The sequence below is a fragment of the Labeo rohita genome, chromosome 5 (assembly GCF_022985175.1).
Source record: "Labeo rohita strain BAU-BD-2019 chromosome 5, IGBB_LRoh.1.0, whole genome shotgun sequence".
NCBI lineage: Eukaryota > Metazoa > Chordata > Actinopteri > Cypriniformes > Cyprinidae > Labeo > Labeo rohita.
The window spans coordinates 41635852-41651477 of record NC_066873.1 but is presented as its reverse complement, the minus strand read 5'-3'; the positions used below and the strand labels follow the sequence as shown (position 1 = coordinate 41651477).

Below are 15626 nucleotides of genomic sequence, written 5' to 3'. Positions count from 1 at the left end.
TAGATTTTTTTAAGTTGCACTCTTGACATATATTAATCTATTACTTTTCCTACATCATTTGTAACACAAAAATATGGTAAAATATCTATTTTGGAGTCTTTGTCATGATTAGATTGTAATCATTTGTAATATGGTGAAGTAAACCTAGGCGTCCCACAGAGGGGACGGTGACAGTTAAGGGCTGCCTTTTATCTGCGATTTATATTAAAAAGGAAGTCATTTTATGATAATAACTGCATTAATGAGAATCACCAATAAGAACAAAGAAATTAAATTAAAAAAAAAAAGAAAAGAAATGTTTATAGTATAACTTCTAGACGCATTATGAGATCATGCCTAATTATTATGAAAGTAATGTTGCAATGCAATACACGCACAAAAATTAATTTAAAAAAGTTTGAACCTTTAAACTTAATGCAAAATATAATTTCTTATCTTTTTTCTTTTGATTTTGTGTTTCACCCTCAGTTTTGCTTCTTGTGAACATAAAACACATCACAAGCTGCTCTGCAGGAGGATAACAAAATAGACTTTATTTCACAGGATTAGAGGTTATCCATTTTATATGCTTTTAATATGTTTTTTAGAGTATTTTATTTAAATACAATACAAATAAATAATTTATTTACTTCAAAGCAGTCCAAAACAGTTTTCAGAAGATACAAATTTCCCATATACATCCCCATTATCTCTTTCTCCATGCGATGCATGCAGCCTCAGAGCCAGTCCTACAAGATGTTCATGTCCATTAGAAAGTAATGAAAGCAGACTTTCTTAGACACATCTTCCTATGAAAGAGAAAACTCTTGCACACATAATCCATAATTTTAGATTACCGGAATGATGCACAATGGAAATGAAAGCCTGCACTGATGAATGTTTACCATTTAATATCAAATGGCATAAAGATAAAATTTCATCTAGTGCCAAGAACCAAAGAGCAAACACTGAACCATCCCAAAGGAGAGTCGCATGTGGACAAAGTCTTTATCACCGATCTCTCTCCATCCCATCAGCATTATGAACAAAAGTCACACCAATATGGGTAAGAAGTGTGTAGCTGTGTTCTTCCTGCGGTTTTTTCTCCCACGCAGAGGCCTTCCACGAGCGCTCAGACCTACAAACATCTGCCGGTTATTGTTCTTCCATTCGGCAGATGCATATGTGTTATACCCGTTCTCCTCGATGCGCTCCTTCAGACGGCAGTTTATATCATAGTTTCTCTGAAATGCACGAAATGAAGAGTTATTACATTTCTGCTGGTTTTTAAAAGATGCCTAAGGTGGTTTGTCAGCTTTAACCAGATGTAAATACACTAGCTATCCATCTGATTAATCATCTAGACCTGCTCGGACCGTCTTTTGTTTGCAATCTTGGAGCAGCTAGAAACCATTTAAATGGATTCACTTGTGTAATGCTAAAATAAATAAGCAATTTCTATATTTTCCCTCAAAAATGGGACTGTAAGAATTTAGTCAACACAATGACTGTAAGAATTCAAACTACTGCAACACAGTCTCAACCAATGAGTGTGGGGCGGGGCTATGTTTTTATTTGACCAATGATAATATAGAGTCCTGCATAAATTACACGTTCATGTTTTTTTTTTTTTTTTTTTTTTTTTTTGAGCAGGTGTAATTAAAAAGTGTTTTTTAAATGTTTTGGTACTCATTGTGAGACACCTAAAATATAAGCTGCACATTTCTGTATATGGAGTCCTATTTATACTGTGAAAAACAGCAATAATATAAATATGTGAAAAAATATTATCGTTATATTAAGAGAAATATAAACTATAAACAAATAGCAGAACAAAAAATGCAATAACAATGTAATAATAATTGTAAAAAAACAACTAGTGTAGTAAAACTGTAATAACCCCTTATTTATTTATTTAATAAATAATCCTATATATATATAGACAGACACATACATACATACATACAGTCAAGCCAAAAATTATTCAGACACCAGATATAATTTTTTTATAATTAGGACAATCAACTATAGTTGATTTATGGATATAGTTTATATAGTTCAGTTTGACATTTTATATCCAAAATCCTTCATACAGTGGCCTACCAGTAAAATTGATAAAAATTTGGGACCAAACATTTGATCTGACACAATAATAATTTCTCACATGATAATAATCTGTGTCTGAATAAATTTTAGTTTGACTGTAATTCATTTGTAATTTTTATTTTATTGTATTTTATTTTATTTTATTCACCAGCACCCCCTTGTGGACCCTAGATATCCCTTTAATCTCTGTTGAAAACCCCTGGATTAAATTGCTTAGTCATTTCTATATTTTTATGAATAGTTTTGAGGTTGATACTCACCGCTCCATAAAGTTCTCCCTTCTTATTGATAGCCAGGTAAAGGTTACTGCCAATACCTCTGATGGCAACGATCCCAACATCCACTGAGGTGATCTCCAGAATACCTGAAATACACAACATATTATCTATTAATGTAAAAATGGAGGCTTTCATTTGAAAAGTGCAAATCCTGCTTAAGAAGTGTTTTAAAATACATATTTTCAGTTTTCATTTTGATCTTCGTTTAATGTTTAGTAATTTTGTCATGTGCTTTAGTCATTTTTATTAGTTGTTTTGTTAATATTGCTATTTAGGTTAAATGTTAACAATTTTTAAATCATTTTAATTGTAGTTTTAGTTCAGATTTAGAGCAACATCTTGAAACCATGCACATGCAAAAAGTCCTTAAATGTTCAAATTTTTCTGGTTGTGCTTTAAAAACTCTTTAAAGAAATAATGTTTTTGGCGAAAAAATGAAATAATGTGTTTGTTTGTGTGTAGAGGTCAGAGGTGAAATTACAGTTTTGGTTGACCTTTGCTCATTTGCGCATTTTAATTCAGCTCCTAAAACAGCGAACACACACACACTCTCTCTCTCTCTCACATGGGCGCATGTGACGCCTGGCTATCGGAGCCTGATAACCCCAGCGGCTGTGGGTGTGAACCCTGCGGCTGGAGTTGCGGGGGGTTTGCTGCGGCTGCCCTTTGATCAGTGCAAATGTGTCGAAAGATGCTTCTATCATGACAGCTAAAGTTGCCACTCAAAACAGTTCTGCTGCCCCCCTACGAAGAGGAAGATGCACTGGAAACTTCCTCTGTGCAGCTACTCACAGATCTGTGTTTGTATTTCTCTCAAAATCACTCCTGTCTGCTGTGGCTAAGTTAAATGTTTGTATGCATGTCTTTATATGTGATACTGTATATCAGTGAGCACATCACTATCAGTCAATATTCGTTTTTCATAATTATCAGTATCAGTTTGATTAAGCGGATAATGGATGCAGATAATTAGCAGCTGTGAAAGATCAACTTTTGTTTTAAATGTTTGTCCATTTGTGTGAAGTCAAAAGTTTAAATACACTTGCAGAATCTGCAAAATGTTAATTATTTTACCAAAATAACAGTGATCATACAAAATGCATGTTATTTTTTATTTATTACTGACCTGAACAAGATATTTCACATAATAAACATTTACATATAGTCAAAAAGAGAAAATATTAGTTGAATTTATAAAAATGACCCTGTTCAAAAGTTTACATAGGTTTGATTCTTAATACTGTGTTGTTACCTGAATGATCCACAGCTGTGTTTTTTTGTTTAGTGATAGTTGTTCATGAGTCTCTTGTTTGTCGTGAACAGTTAAACTGCCTGCTGTTCCTCAGAAAAATCCTTCAGGTCCCACAAATTCTTTGTTTTTTCAGCATATTTGTGTATTTGAACCCTTTCCAACAATGACTGTATGATTTTGAGATCCATCTTTTGACACTGAGGACAACTGAGGTACTCATATGCAACTATTACAGAAGTTTCAAATGCTCCAGATGGAAAAACTATGCATTAAGAGCAGGGGGTGAATTTTTTTTGAATTTGAAGATAAGGGTAAATTTTACTTATTTTGTCTTCTGGGAAACATGTAAGTATCTTCTATAGCTTCTTGAAGGGCAGTACTAAATGACAAAATATGATATTTAGGCAAAATAAGAAAAATGTACGCATCTTCATGCTGTTCAAAAGTTTTCACCACATTGTGTTTCCTTCTGGAGCATCAGTGAGCATTTGAACCTTCTGTAATAGTTGCATATGAGTCCCTCAGTAGAATGTAATATTCAACTTAAGTGTTTAAAATATGTTTTTTAACACTGGTAATCAACTCGATTTTTGGCCATAACAATAAAAAATACCCATACTGTATCAGCATTATTTGTGAATATGACCAAGCGAATGTGTGCGCAGGTAGTGTGTGCACTCATCTGTCCGTGTACGTGTGTGTGTGCGTGTGTGAAGTGGCTCCATTGGGGTTTCAGGTTGCAGGTATCAAGTGAGACGGTAAAACTATCTGAGTGCTCTGTGTCCTCTCAGCGCTGGGATGAAAGCATGAAAGGAAGGAACAACACAGACAGGATGACAGTGAGACGGATTAGAGAAGCTTCAATGATCAGTGATCAAAGACGAGAGAGACGACAGCAGACCGGAGCCTCAATGAAGCTCCCACACACACACATTCAGGCCCGAACCACCAACATGTTCATGTGAAGCATAAATACAAGGCTGACGTACATGCATGTCCGCCTGCCATATGTTTGTACCACACACATACACATCAACCAGAACCAGGTACATCCAAGGTAACTTGATACTAAAATAACTAAAACTAAAAATTAATGAAAAAATAAATAAATTAATAAATACAATTTGAAAAAAAAAAAATGTTAATATATATATATATATATATATATATATATATATATATATATATATATATATAAACTATTATTAAAAACTGTAATAGTATCAAACTGAAAACTTGGTGTACAAACAATTTTCACTCAGGAACTGTTTGTAAATTTTACTAATAATTACAATTAAATGGCAAGTAACATATTGAATTAAATGTGAAATTTTTGAGGTATAAAGACTGAAACAGTATTTTATTTTTTTTTTTTTTTGGACATTACATAATTCCCATATGTCTATTCGTGTCATTTCATAGTTTTGATGACATTACTATTTCTAAAAACGACAAAAAATAGCGCTAATTTCTATATAAAGCCTCGCTTTGAAGTTCCATGTCAGCGAGGCCACACTTAACTAACCACAAAAGAGAGCTTGGAGAACAAGCCAAGCCATTACAGTAAATGTGTTTGTAATCCCACCTCCATTTAACTCATACAAGCCAAACACCTGTGAGAGCGACCGAAATGGAGAAAAACCTCAGCAGATGTCGAGCAGCACACCAGGAGGTCAAGTTTAAACTGGGCTTATTTGCTGGTTTTTCTTGCTTTCCCGAGCACGTCACGCTCTGCTGCATGTTACTAAACGCTGCATCGTTGGCTTGCAGTTGTTTGTGCAGACATGCATTTTCCACAGCACTCTGCCAAAACCGACTGTTTTTTTGTGTGCTGGCATTATGTCTGGTGCCTAAAAAAGCAAAATAAACAGTTGTATTTTTTTAGGGCGAGGAAAACAGCATTGCGCAAATCATTGCATCATGCCTATGTGTCACTGATATTGAGGCGTTGGCGCTGATTTTATTGTGTTGTGGAGTTGTGAAGCCATCTGTGGCACACATGGCAGCGATCTTGCACCGTACTGGTGGTCTCCTGTACGTCCGGCTCATGCCTGAAGCGTCCTGACTGCTTCCTGCGACAACTACAAAGAGGATGTTTGAAGACATGATAGTGGACTATGGTTCAGATGCAACAAATAAACCATTCTGCTACAACTGATATGTAGTCTTTCCTAGCATATAAATAAGCAAAATAAGTACTTACAGTGTCCAAAAACCATTAACACTGTACATGTTTTAAAAAAATGTCTAGCTTTGCATATATTGTGCAATAAATAATAAATGGTATTACCACTATGATTCACCATAGTATGTTGGGAAAAAACAACAAAAAACACAGTATTACCACTGTACATGTTAAAAATTGCCCTAGATTTACCCTAGTATATGTTGCGAAAAACAACAAGAAAAACAAACAAAAAGTGGTATTACCACTGCACATGTTAAAAATACAATTTAGTATGTTGAGAAAACAATAACAAAAAATATGTATATTTTAAAAAACATGGTACTAACACTGTACATGTTAAAATATAATTTAGTATTTGTTGAGAAAAATAACAAAAACATGGTTTTACCCCTGTACATGTTAAAAAATACATGGTATTGCAACTGCACATTCTAAAAAAACATGGTATTACCAATGCACATGTTTAAAAAAACATGGTATTGCCACTGTACATGTTAAAAACATGGTATTGCCACCGCACATGTTAAAAACATGGTATTGCCACTGTACATGTAAAAAAACATGGTATTGGCACTATACATGTTAAAAACATGGTATTACCAACGTACATGTTTAAAAAATCATGGTATTGCCACTGTAGATGTTAAAAATATGGTATTACCAATGCACATGTTAAAAAACAAGGTATTGCCACTGTACATGTTAAAAACATGGTATTGCCACTGTACATGTTTAAAAAAAAACATTGTATTGCCACTGTATGTGTTAAAAAAAACATGGTATTACCAATGTACATGTTTAAAAAATCATGGTATTGCTACTGCATATGTTTGAAAAACATGGTATTGCCACTGTACATATTTAAAGAAAACATGGTTTTGCCACTGTACATGTTAAAAAAACATGGTATTACCAGTGTACATGTTTAAAAAATCATGGTATTACCAATGCACATGTTAAAAAAAAACATGGTATTACCACTGTACATGTTAAAAAAACATTGCATTACCACTCTGCATGTTTTAAAAAACCATGGTATTGCCACTGTACATGTTAAAAAAAACATGGTATTGCTGTTGTATGTTAAAAAAATAGTATTACCACTGTACATGTTAAAAAAAAGACGTTATTGCCACAGTACGTTAAAAAACATAGTATTACCACTGTGCATCTTAAAAAAAAAAACTTTATTGGCACTGTATGTTAAAAAACAGTATTACCACTGTACATGTTAAAAAAATGGTATTGCTTCAGTACACATTAAAAAACACGGTATTGCCACTATATATGTTAAAAACACGCTATTGCCACTGTTAAAAAAATAATTTAGTATATGTAAAGACAAAACAACAAGACATTGTATTACCACTGTACATGTATAATATATATATATATATATATATATATATATATATTATTTTGTTGTTGAAAAACAAAAACAACAGAAATATGGTAATTCTATGGTACGCCAATGTATTTTTTTTAAATACTATGCTAGTACCATTTTAGTTCAAACCTGTCTAATTTTTACCCAAGTGACACTCTTAATGCAGTGCATAGATAAACTTCACTGTATTTGTTTCACTAACTGTCTTTTTTAGCATGTGGTTTAGTTAGCATGAGCCATTATTAGCATCAAACACCATTCTAGTCAGACAGACAGCAGACTCCTGCTTTATCAAACAGCATCAGGATACACGTGGGACAGCTTTACACTGGAATCCCCATAAAAGCTCATAAATCTGTTGGAGTCTCTCACAAGGACAGACCAGACGCTGCGTTAAACACCCCCACAGCGCTATAATCATTAGTCTGATTCAATTCCTCAGGACTTTTACATACAATTCAATCTGGCATACACAGTGTAGGACACCAGCAAAGTTGTAGTTTTCAATGTCTAACTGTTTTAGCGTAAAAAATAATGCTAAAATCTATTGTGAGACGTTCAACCAGTTTAAATCTAGTAACATTCCAAATGTTGTTACAGCTGTACACAGAAAAATTAATTTGTAAAAAAAGAAATGAAATGTACTGTTGCTACCTAGTTGACATGAAACTTTTGTTTATTTATTTATTTATTGACGTATTTCTGGATGTGAAATAGGATATGAAACAGGACAAAAACAAGTAAATAAATGACAACAAAAATAAACAAAACTGATTGCAAAACAATTTTGAAAATTAGGAGTTCTAAAGTTGCTTCATAGACTCTTCTTGATAAAAGATAAAAGACAAACCACGTTTCAGAATTAAGGATGTTTTTATACCTGATGTGACCCATAATAATTGCTTTTCATCCCTAGTAAAGAAATAATAGATTTAAAAATGCATTTATTTTATACTAATATAGTTCAAGTCTAATACACATTTTTACTGAAATATCGCTCAAGACTTGCTGATATAAAAATTGTAATTTAACTCAAAATAAATACTACTTGTGCACAATGCACATTTCTTAAAATTAAGCCTAAAATATGTTTTAATGTCACTACTGATGAGGATTGTATGATCTTTAAATAATACTGGTCTTTTAATGCAAAATATTTAAAGTGAACCTAAAGTATACTTGCAATAGTTCCACTTTAGCAGTCAAATATACTTAAGTATATCTTTAGTTGGATGTCAGCACTACTTTTGCACAATTAAAGTGCATTAAGTACAAAATTAGTTGTTCCAATTTAGCAGACTTTAAATATACCAGTTTAGTATACTAAAAGTACAATTGCAGGGTATTTTTATTAAGTACATAATGTGTAAATGTATTTGTAGTATAGTTAGCATGAAATGAATGTATTTTAAATACATTTTAGTATATTTATGTTTCACTAGAGATACATTACCGTTTTTAAAGGTTGGTGTTGGTTAATGTAATTTTAATGAAAGAAATACCCTGTGCTATTAGCACAATATTTCTAATATTTCTATTAGAATATATTGTAAAATGTAATTTATTCCTGTGATGCAAAGCTGAATTTTCAGCATTATTACTCCAGTTTTCAGTGTCACATGATCCTTCAGAAATCATTCTGATATGCTTATTTGCTGCTCAAGAATGTCTGATTATAAATGTTCAAAACAGTCATGCTGCTTCATATTTTTGTGGAAACTATGATACATTTACAATAACACAATGGCCTGCATCTAAAGTTTTCTGGAAAAACATATTCATTCATACATTTGTGAGATGAGCTGCTAAAGTTGTGCATCATGGTCATCAGAATGATGTCACGTCCCTCACAAGCCCATTGTTTGTGTTTTTCCCAGCCAGCGGTGTCTTTTCAAACGCGTGACATCATTCAGCAGCACAAAGGCCAGTGTTTCCCAAATCATGTCTTGCCTAAGGACAGCATCACTACTGCAGTATCCATTTCCACCAACACTGGATCTGCGTTATAAAGACTAGTGTAATTTCACCCGCCGAGGATTATTCTTTTGTAGGAGCCCATTGCTGAACGTAAAAGACGCTCACCTTTGATGTGTCGCTGGCGATATTCACATCACGCCATTCATGAAATTCTGCCTGCAGACTAACAGTAGCTGCACTGTTTCTAACTCGCATGGATGTAATGCACTATAAATATATATAAATATAAATAAATATATGCAGGATAACTGTTTTAAACAGTGATAATAAGAAGAAATGTTTATGCAGATCACCACAGAATGATTTCTGAAGGATCATGTGACACTGAAGACAGGAGTAATGATGCTGAAAATTGAGCTTTGCATCACAGGAATAAATTACATTTTAAAATATATTACAATAAAAAGCAGTTCTTTTAAATTGTAATAATATTTCACAATATTACTGTTTTTACTGTATTTTTTTTAATTAAGTGTATGCAGCCTTGGTGTGCGTAAAAGTGTTTTCAAACATTTCTTGCAAATTCCACATTTTATAGTGCTGTACTTGTACCGTGTGTCAACAATTGTCTCATTTGTGCCTATTTTTACTTCCTTCAGGATAAACATCTGAGATAAAGTTGATATGGTGGAGCAGTAACATGTTCCTCTGGGATCACATGTTGATCGCTGTCACATTTGTTTTGCTCGTTCTCACCGTCAGGAACTTTAACCAAATGTGATGTTTGAGTCTCTCAAGAGGCTCTTTAGGGCTGGTTAAAGTTGAAAGCAGTTAAGTGAGAACATGTGTATTACTGCTGCTGTTCCTGACACACACTGTAAGCTCACTCCTATAGACATAAGAGCAACCAGCTGTGCTGTACACTGCTTAAATTAGCTACTCGCTTGTGAATAAATGAGTTGTGAAATTCAGAAAGACAGAGTTAAAATGGAACAGAGCTATAGAGATCCATGTATGTTTAGTTTAACATTCATATTTGCTCATTAAACATAAAAGCTTACCAATTTAAAACACACTGACATCATGGTTTTTCTTTTTTTTTTTTGGCAGTGTGAGTTTTATCATCCAGCAGGCGGAATGGGTCTGATCACCTGATGATTGCTGATGATGTTTGATTTTAGCTGGGTGTAGTTTGCATAGTCTGGTTGGGTGCTGTGTGTCTGTTGTTTTATCACAGATGAGACTATCAGAAGGAAACTGACACACACACGCATAGATCTGACAGACATTTCCTCTCAACGCCTGATCACCTCTGAGGGCTTGATTACATGTTTACACAGCCAGATGTCACAGTGATGTCTGATGCTAGGCAAACACACGTTGCCCCCTAACAGGGACAACTCAGCTGGCTGGTACATTTCCATGCTGATCTCAGATGAACTAATATTGCAATCGGAGTGTTCACTTTCTTGACTGTTTAGAAAAAAAGATTTTAATAAAACTTTTATACAAAAACTGTGTTCAAAATAGAGGCTAAAAAGGTCAAATCAAACTTTTATTGCTTAGAGGTTGCTCTTTTATAGCTCAAAATACTTTCCATTATGTTTCATTATTTTTTCCCCTAAAAGAAGAAATAAGACACAAATGAGTGAATAGTTGTCATATACTCTCACTACACTCAGAAAAAAAAAATACAAAAGTTGTCACTGGGACGTACCTTTTCAAAAGGTAGACTTTTGTACATTTTAGGTACTAATATGCACACTTTAGGCACTAGTATGCACACTTTAGGTACAATTATGCACACTTTAGATACTAATACAGACACTTTAGATACTAATATTTACACTAAGTACTACTATGTACACTTTAGGTAGCCTACTAATATGCTCACTTTAGGTATTAATATGTCCACTTTGAGTACTAATATGCACACTTTAGATACTAATATACACACTTTAAGTGCTAATATGCACACTTTTAGACACTAGTATGCACACTTTAGGTACTAATATGTACACTTCAGTTACTATATGTACACTTTAGGTACATGCACACTTTAGATACTAACGTGTACACTTCAGGTACTAATATACACACTTTGAGTACTAATATGCACACTTTAGGCACTAGTATGCACACTTTAGGTTCTAGCATGCACACTTTAGATACTAACATGCAGATTTTAGGTACTAATATGCACACTTTAGGTACTAACATATACATTTTAGGTAGTAGTATACTCACTTTAGGTACTAGTATGCACACTTTAGATACTAATGTGCACACTTCAGGTACTAATATACAAACTTTGAGTACTAATATGCACACTTTAGGATTTAGTATGCACACTTTAGGTACTAATATATGCACTTTAGATACTAAAATGTACACTTTGAGTACCAATATGCACACTTTAGGTACTAGTATGCACGCTGTAGATACTAATATGCACACTTTGGGTACTAGTATACACACTTTAGGTACTCATTTCTTTAGGGTAGTTTTTACTTACATTTTTTAATAAATTTTATATAATTTTATTGTTTTATTGTTAAGTGTTTTGAATGTATGTTTTCTTTTTTTGTTTTTTAAAATAATTTTATATGGTGTAGTTTGATGTTTTATTTGTTTATGTAAAGCACTTTGAGAAATAACAGGCCCTATCGAAAATAAATATTATTATTATAAGATTATTATAGTATGCACAGTTTAGATACTAGTATCCACATTTTAGGTACTAATATGCATACTTTAGATACTAATATGCTCACTTTAGGTACTAATATGTACACTTTAGGTAGTAGTATGCTCACTTTAGGTACTAGTATGCACACTTTAAGTACTTATATGTACACTCTAGGCACTAACATGCTCACATTAGGTACTAATATGTACACTTTATGCACTAATATGCTCACTTTATTTACTAATATAGAGACTTTATGTAATAATACACACACTTTAGGTACTAATATGAACCTTTAAGTTACCCTCATGGAACCCTTTAGGTACAAAGATGTACTTTTTAAAAAGGCACCGCCCCAGTCACAGCTTTGAGATATCTCAGCACAGTTTGAGACCTTGTTGAGATCTCTCTTGACAAAAGGAGACATCCTGGGCTCTTTTTGTGAAAGGAAAAATCTGAGAAGTACCAGACATCTCATTGCTGTCTATGAGAAACAACTAAGACATTAAAAAGAAAGTTTGATTTAAAAAGCACCAGACACAACAGCCACACACGCCTAAATCAAGATGCCCCGTGGCCTTAAAAAGGAAGGGATGTCAGTGCGAGACACCAGACAAACACAAACACACACACGCAGAGGAAACAGGAAGACCCTTATCTGCACATGGGCTCCATATGAGTAATGGCTAATTAACTTGTTCTGCGTAAAACACAGAAAACACATTGTGCATCTCGCTGATAGGCTCATAATATTTGAAAACAAACCAAACACGATCTAATAACAAATCCATGACTCTGTTAGGTATATATAGCCATTGCAAACATAAGCTTAACCTTTGATCACAGTATAAAGGATGTGTTTCCTCCTTTGCTGTGTCAGGGGAAACATTTACGGCAATATGTGGGTTAATTGCTCTCAGGTTTCTGGGTGTCAGGACACAATTATGCATTTAGAAGGATATTGCAGCCAACAGCACCATTCCTTAACGGCCCATTAAATTTGTTTGGTTTATTTGAGCAGCTAATTTCATTCATGAGGTTTAAATATTAGTAATATTATTCCTGTGTGGTTCATTAAGACAAAACAGCCTGCTCCCTGAATTTAGTTTTGCATCAGGTGTTTTGCTTACATATAATTTGCAGTGATTTGCCATTTGCAAAAAGTTACTAACAAATATTGCAGGCTACATAAATGTTGACAGAAAAGAATAAAAATGCTACAAAACATTTGATTTATGTGGGAATGCACATGAGGAATTTTATTATGGAAAAGTACAAGTATGCACACTTTAGGTACTAGTATGTACACTTTAGGTACTAAAATGCACTGTTTATGTGCTAATATGCACACTTTAAGTACTAGTATGCGCACTTTAGATACTAATATTTATACTTTAGGTACTAGTATGCTTACTTTAGGTACTAATATGTACACTTTAGGTACTAATATACACACTTTGAGTACTAATATGCACATTTTACATACTAATATGCACACTTTAGGTGTTAATATGTACACTTTAGGTACTAATATAAACACACTTTGAGTACTAATATGCACACTCCCTGAGTTTTGTTTTGCATCAGGTGTCATGCTTATACATAATTTTCAATGTTTTGCCATATGCAAAAGTTATTAACAAATATTGCAGGCTATAGAAATGTTGACAGAAAAGAATAGAAATGATATAAAACATTTGATTAATATGGGAATGCACATGAGGAATTTTAAAAATGATCTATTAATAACAATTTTATTATGAAAAGTTATAAAAAGTCACTCATTTAATTATACATTTAGTAATATTTTTAAATTAATTTCTGGATTAAAATTAAAATTAAATGATAAATGTATTGATTTAATTCGAATTTAGATCATTTTCAATTCATTCACAATTCATTTCATTGTAAATAATTGATTTCATGTGACAATAGTTAATGTTTTTACCTATAATCCAGAAAAAATCCATAAATAAACTAACATATACTAAATCTATCTATCTATAAATTAAAAAAGCATTATAGTACTTTTAAACCATTAAAAGAATTCATTAAACTTTAGATATTTTTAGATATATTAACAATGCATCAATACAGCAACTATTGATCTGTTAAGCATATGATAGGCAATCAATAGAGTTTAAATCTAATTAAACCAAACGAATAGCCTATAATCCTTCATCCTCTTTTACTTCTTCTTATTATTCACATCAGAATGTTTTGACGTAATTTAAATCTAAATGACAACAGTTCATAACTACCATTACCAATATTACTACATGATTAGTAATTGTAGGCTACATTCAGACAGGTCAAATATTTATTTTAGTCGGGATTAGTTAAACTTTAAACCTGATTAATGACGTGATTCTGAATAAACGGGTGTGTATTTATTATGACGTGACTCACTGTAGGGATCGTCTTTGCTCTTGGTGCCGTTGACTTTCCCGTCTTTCCCAATCCTAAGGAAGAACTTCTGGAAGGAGAAGAGTTTCCGCTGGCGCACGTCCCCCTGGAGGTGCACGTAGCTGCGCACATGCCGTCCAGAAGTGGAGGTGAGGGCGGATGAGGAGTTGGAGACCCTGAGCGCCCGCTGCACGGAACATGCGCTGCGACAGGTGACGCTGGACGCGAAGATCACGGAGACGGCGAGAAGATAGATGACACACACCGACCAGCATGCAGACACACTGTTACTCACTGTCCATCTCCTCATGGTACTCCTCATGGAACATGCTGCTCAGTGAATGTGCATGGATGCCTCTCACTCCAGAGAACTCCACTTAAGTCCGGTGAAGAAAGCATGAAGTTGTGGAATTAGGTTAAGGAGCGAGTCTGTGAAGCTTCTGATGGTAAGATAAAATGCTTTATTAATCCCATTTGGGAGTGATTATCATGGCAGCACTTATTCCTTCTGCGTTCCAGGGAATGTGCGTCAAAATGACCCTGTTTCTTGCATCCTGTCTCCTGATGTGATCTACCTCCAGGAGGTTCACAGAAATGCTGCTGTCTCTCTCTCGGTTCCTCACCCCTCCCTACTTCTTGTCTGTCATTCTAGGTCCCTTCCTCCATTCTCACATTCACACGCAGCGTTTGCTCCTCCTCATCATGCCCCCCCCCAGAATTCCCTCCGTTCGGGGTCTGTAGGTGCAGGGTTTGTCTGATAGGGCTTTTGTGAATAACTGTTATCTGGAGCTCTTTGAAAGTAGACTAGGAAGAGAGCACAGACGCTGGAGTAGATGAACAAATCTAACCAGAGGCCACTCATGATTGGTCCCATCTGATGATAAGAAGCTTTTAGTTTGATAAAGTTTGGAATCGTCATGTTTTGTCTTTTCTTTTCGTCATGGATCACGTCCCTTTCACCTCGTACAATATCTTGTGGTTTAAAGCAAACTGCTTAAAGAGAAGATTTTGGTTTTGTCTGTTACACATTAAATGTCATTATTATTCTGTGGAAGGTGTTTGTGAATTATTTTATTAAAGCCACAGGCATTTAATTAACTTTTCAATGAAGAAAACATTTCAAAGCAAAAGATCTATTCAAATAAACTCAATAAATAATTTGAATAAATTCAAAATTATGAAAATTCTAAATTGGCACCAAAACAAGAAATTCAAATCACAGAAAGATTCCAAGAGCTAACTTTGCTGTTTAAACAAGGTTTTACACTGTGGAAAAGTCTGTAAAATAAGGCACAATGTATTGTGTTAACATGAAGAACTGATTTTACAGGTGAATTAAATTATGCTTTGCATTGTGTTGTGGTCAAAGGAAATGTCTATAAACTTAACAGAAAATGTCCTTGCAGAAAATTATCTTTTCTACA

At 33.9% G+C, this 15626-nt stretch overlaps 1 protein-coding gene across 1 annotated transcript; it reads right to left on the bottom strand.

The window, feature by feature from the left end:
• Positions 1–544: 544 nt before the first annotated feature.
• fgf10b (fibroblast growth factor 10b) lies at positions 545–14796 on the bottom strand. The gene is made up of 3 exons (XM_051110337.1): positions 14206–14796; positions 2346–2449; positions 545–1223 (listed from the first exon to the last, which is right to left on the bottom strand). The coding sequence occupies exons 1-3, from the start codon at positions 14522–14524 to the stop codon at positions 1032–1034; spliced, it is 615 nt and encodes a 204-aa protein (XP_050966294.1). The 5' UTR covers positions 14525–14796; the 3' UTR covers positions 545–1031.
• Between the last annotated feature and the right edge of the window lie 830 nt (positions 14797–15626).

Excerpts from the sequence above, each read along its gene's own strand:
- fgf10b (XM_051110337.1), bottom strand. The coding sequence starts at position 14,524 with ATGAGGAGTACCATGAGGAGATGGACAGTGAGTAACAGTGTGTCTGCA. Across the intron at positions 2,450-14,205 it reads GAGCAAAGACGATCCCTACA|GTATTCTGGAGATCACCTCA; the intron begins GTGAGTCACGTC and ends TGTGTATTTCAG. Across the intron at positions 1,224-2,345 it reads AGGGAGAACTTTATGGAGCG|AGAAACTATGATATAAACTG; the intron begins GTGAGTATCAAC and ends CGTGCATTTCAG.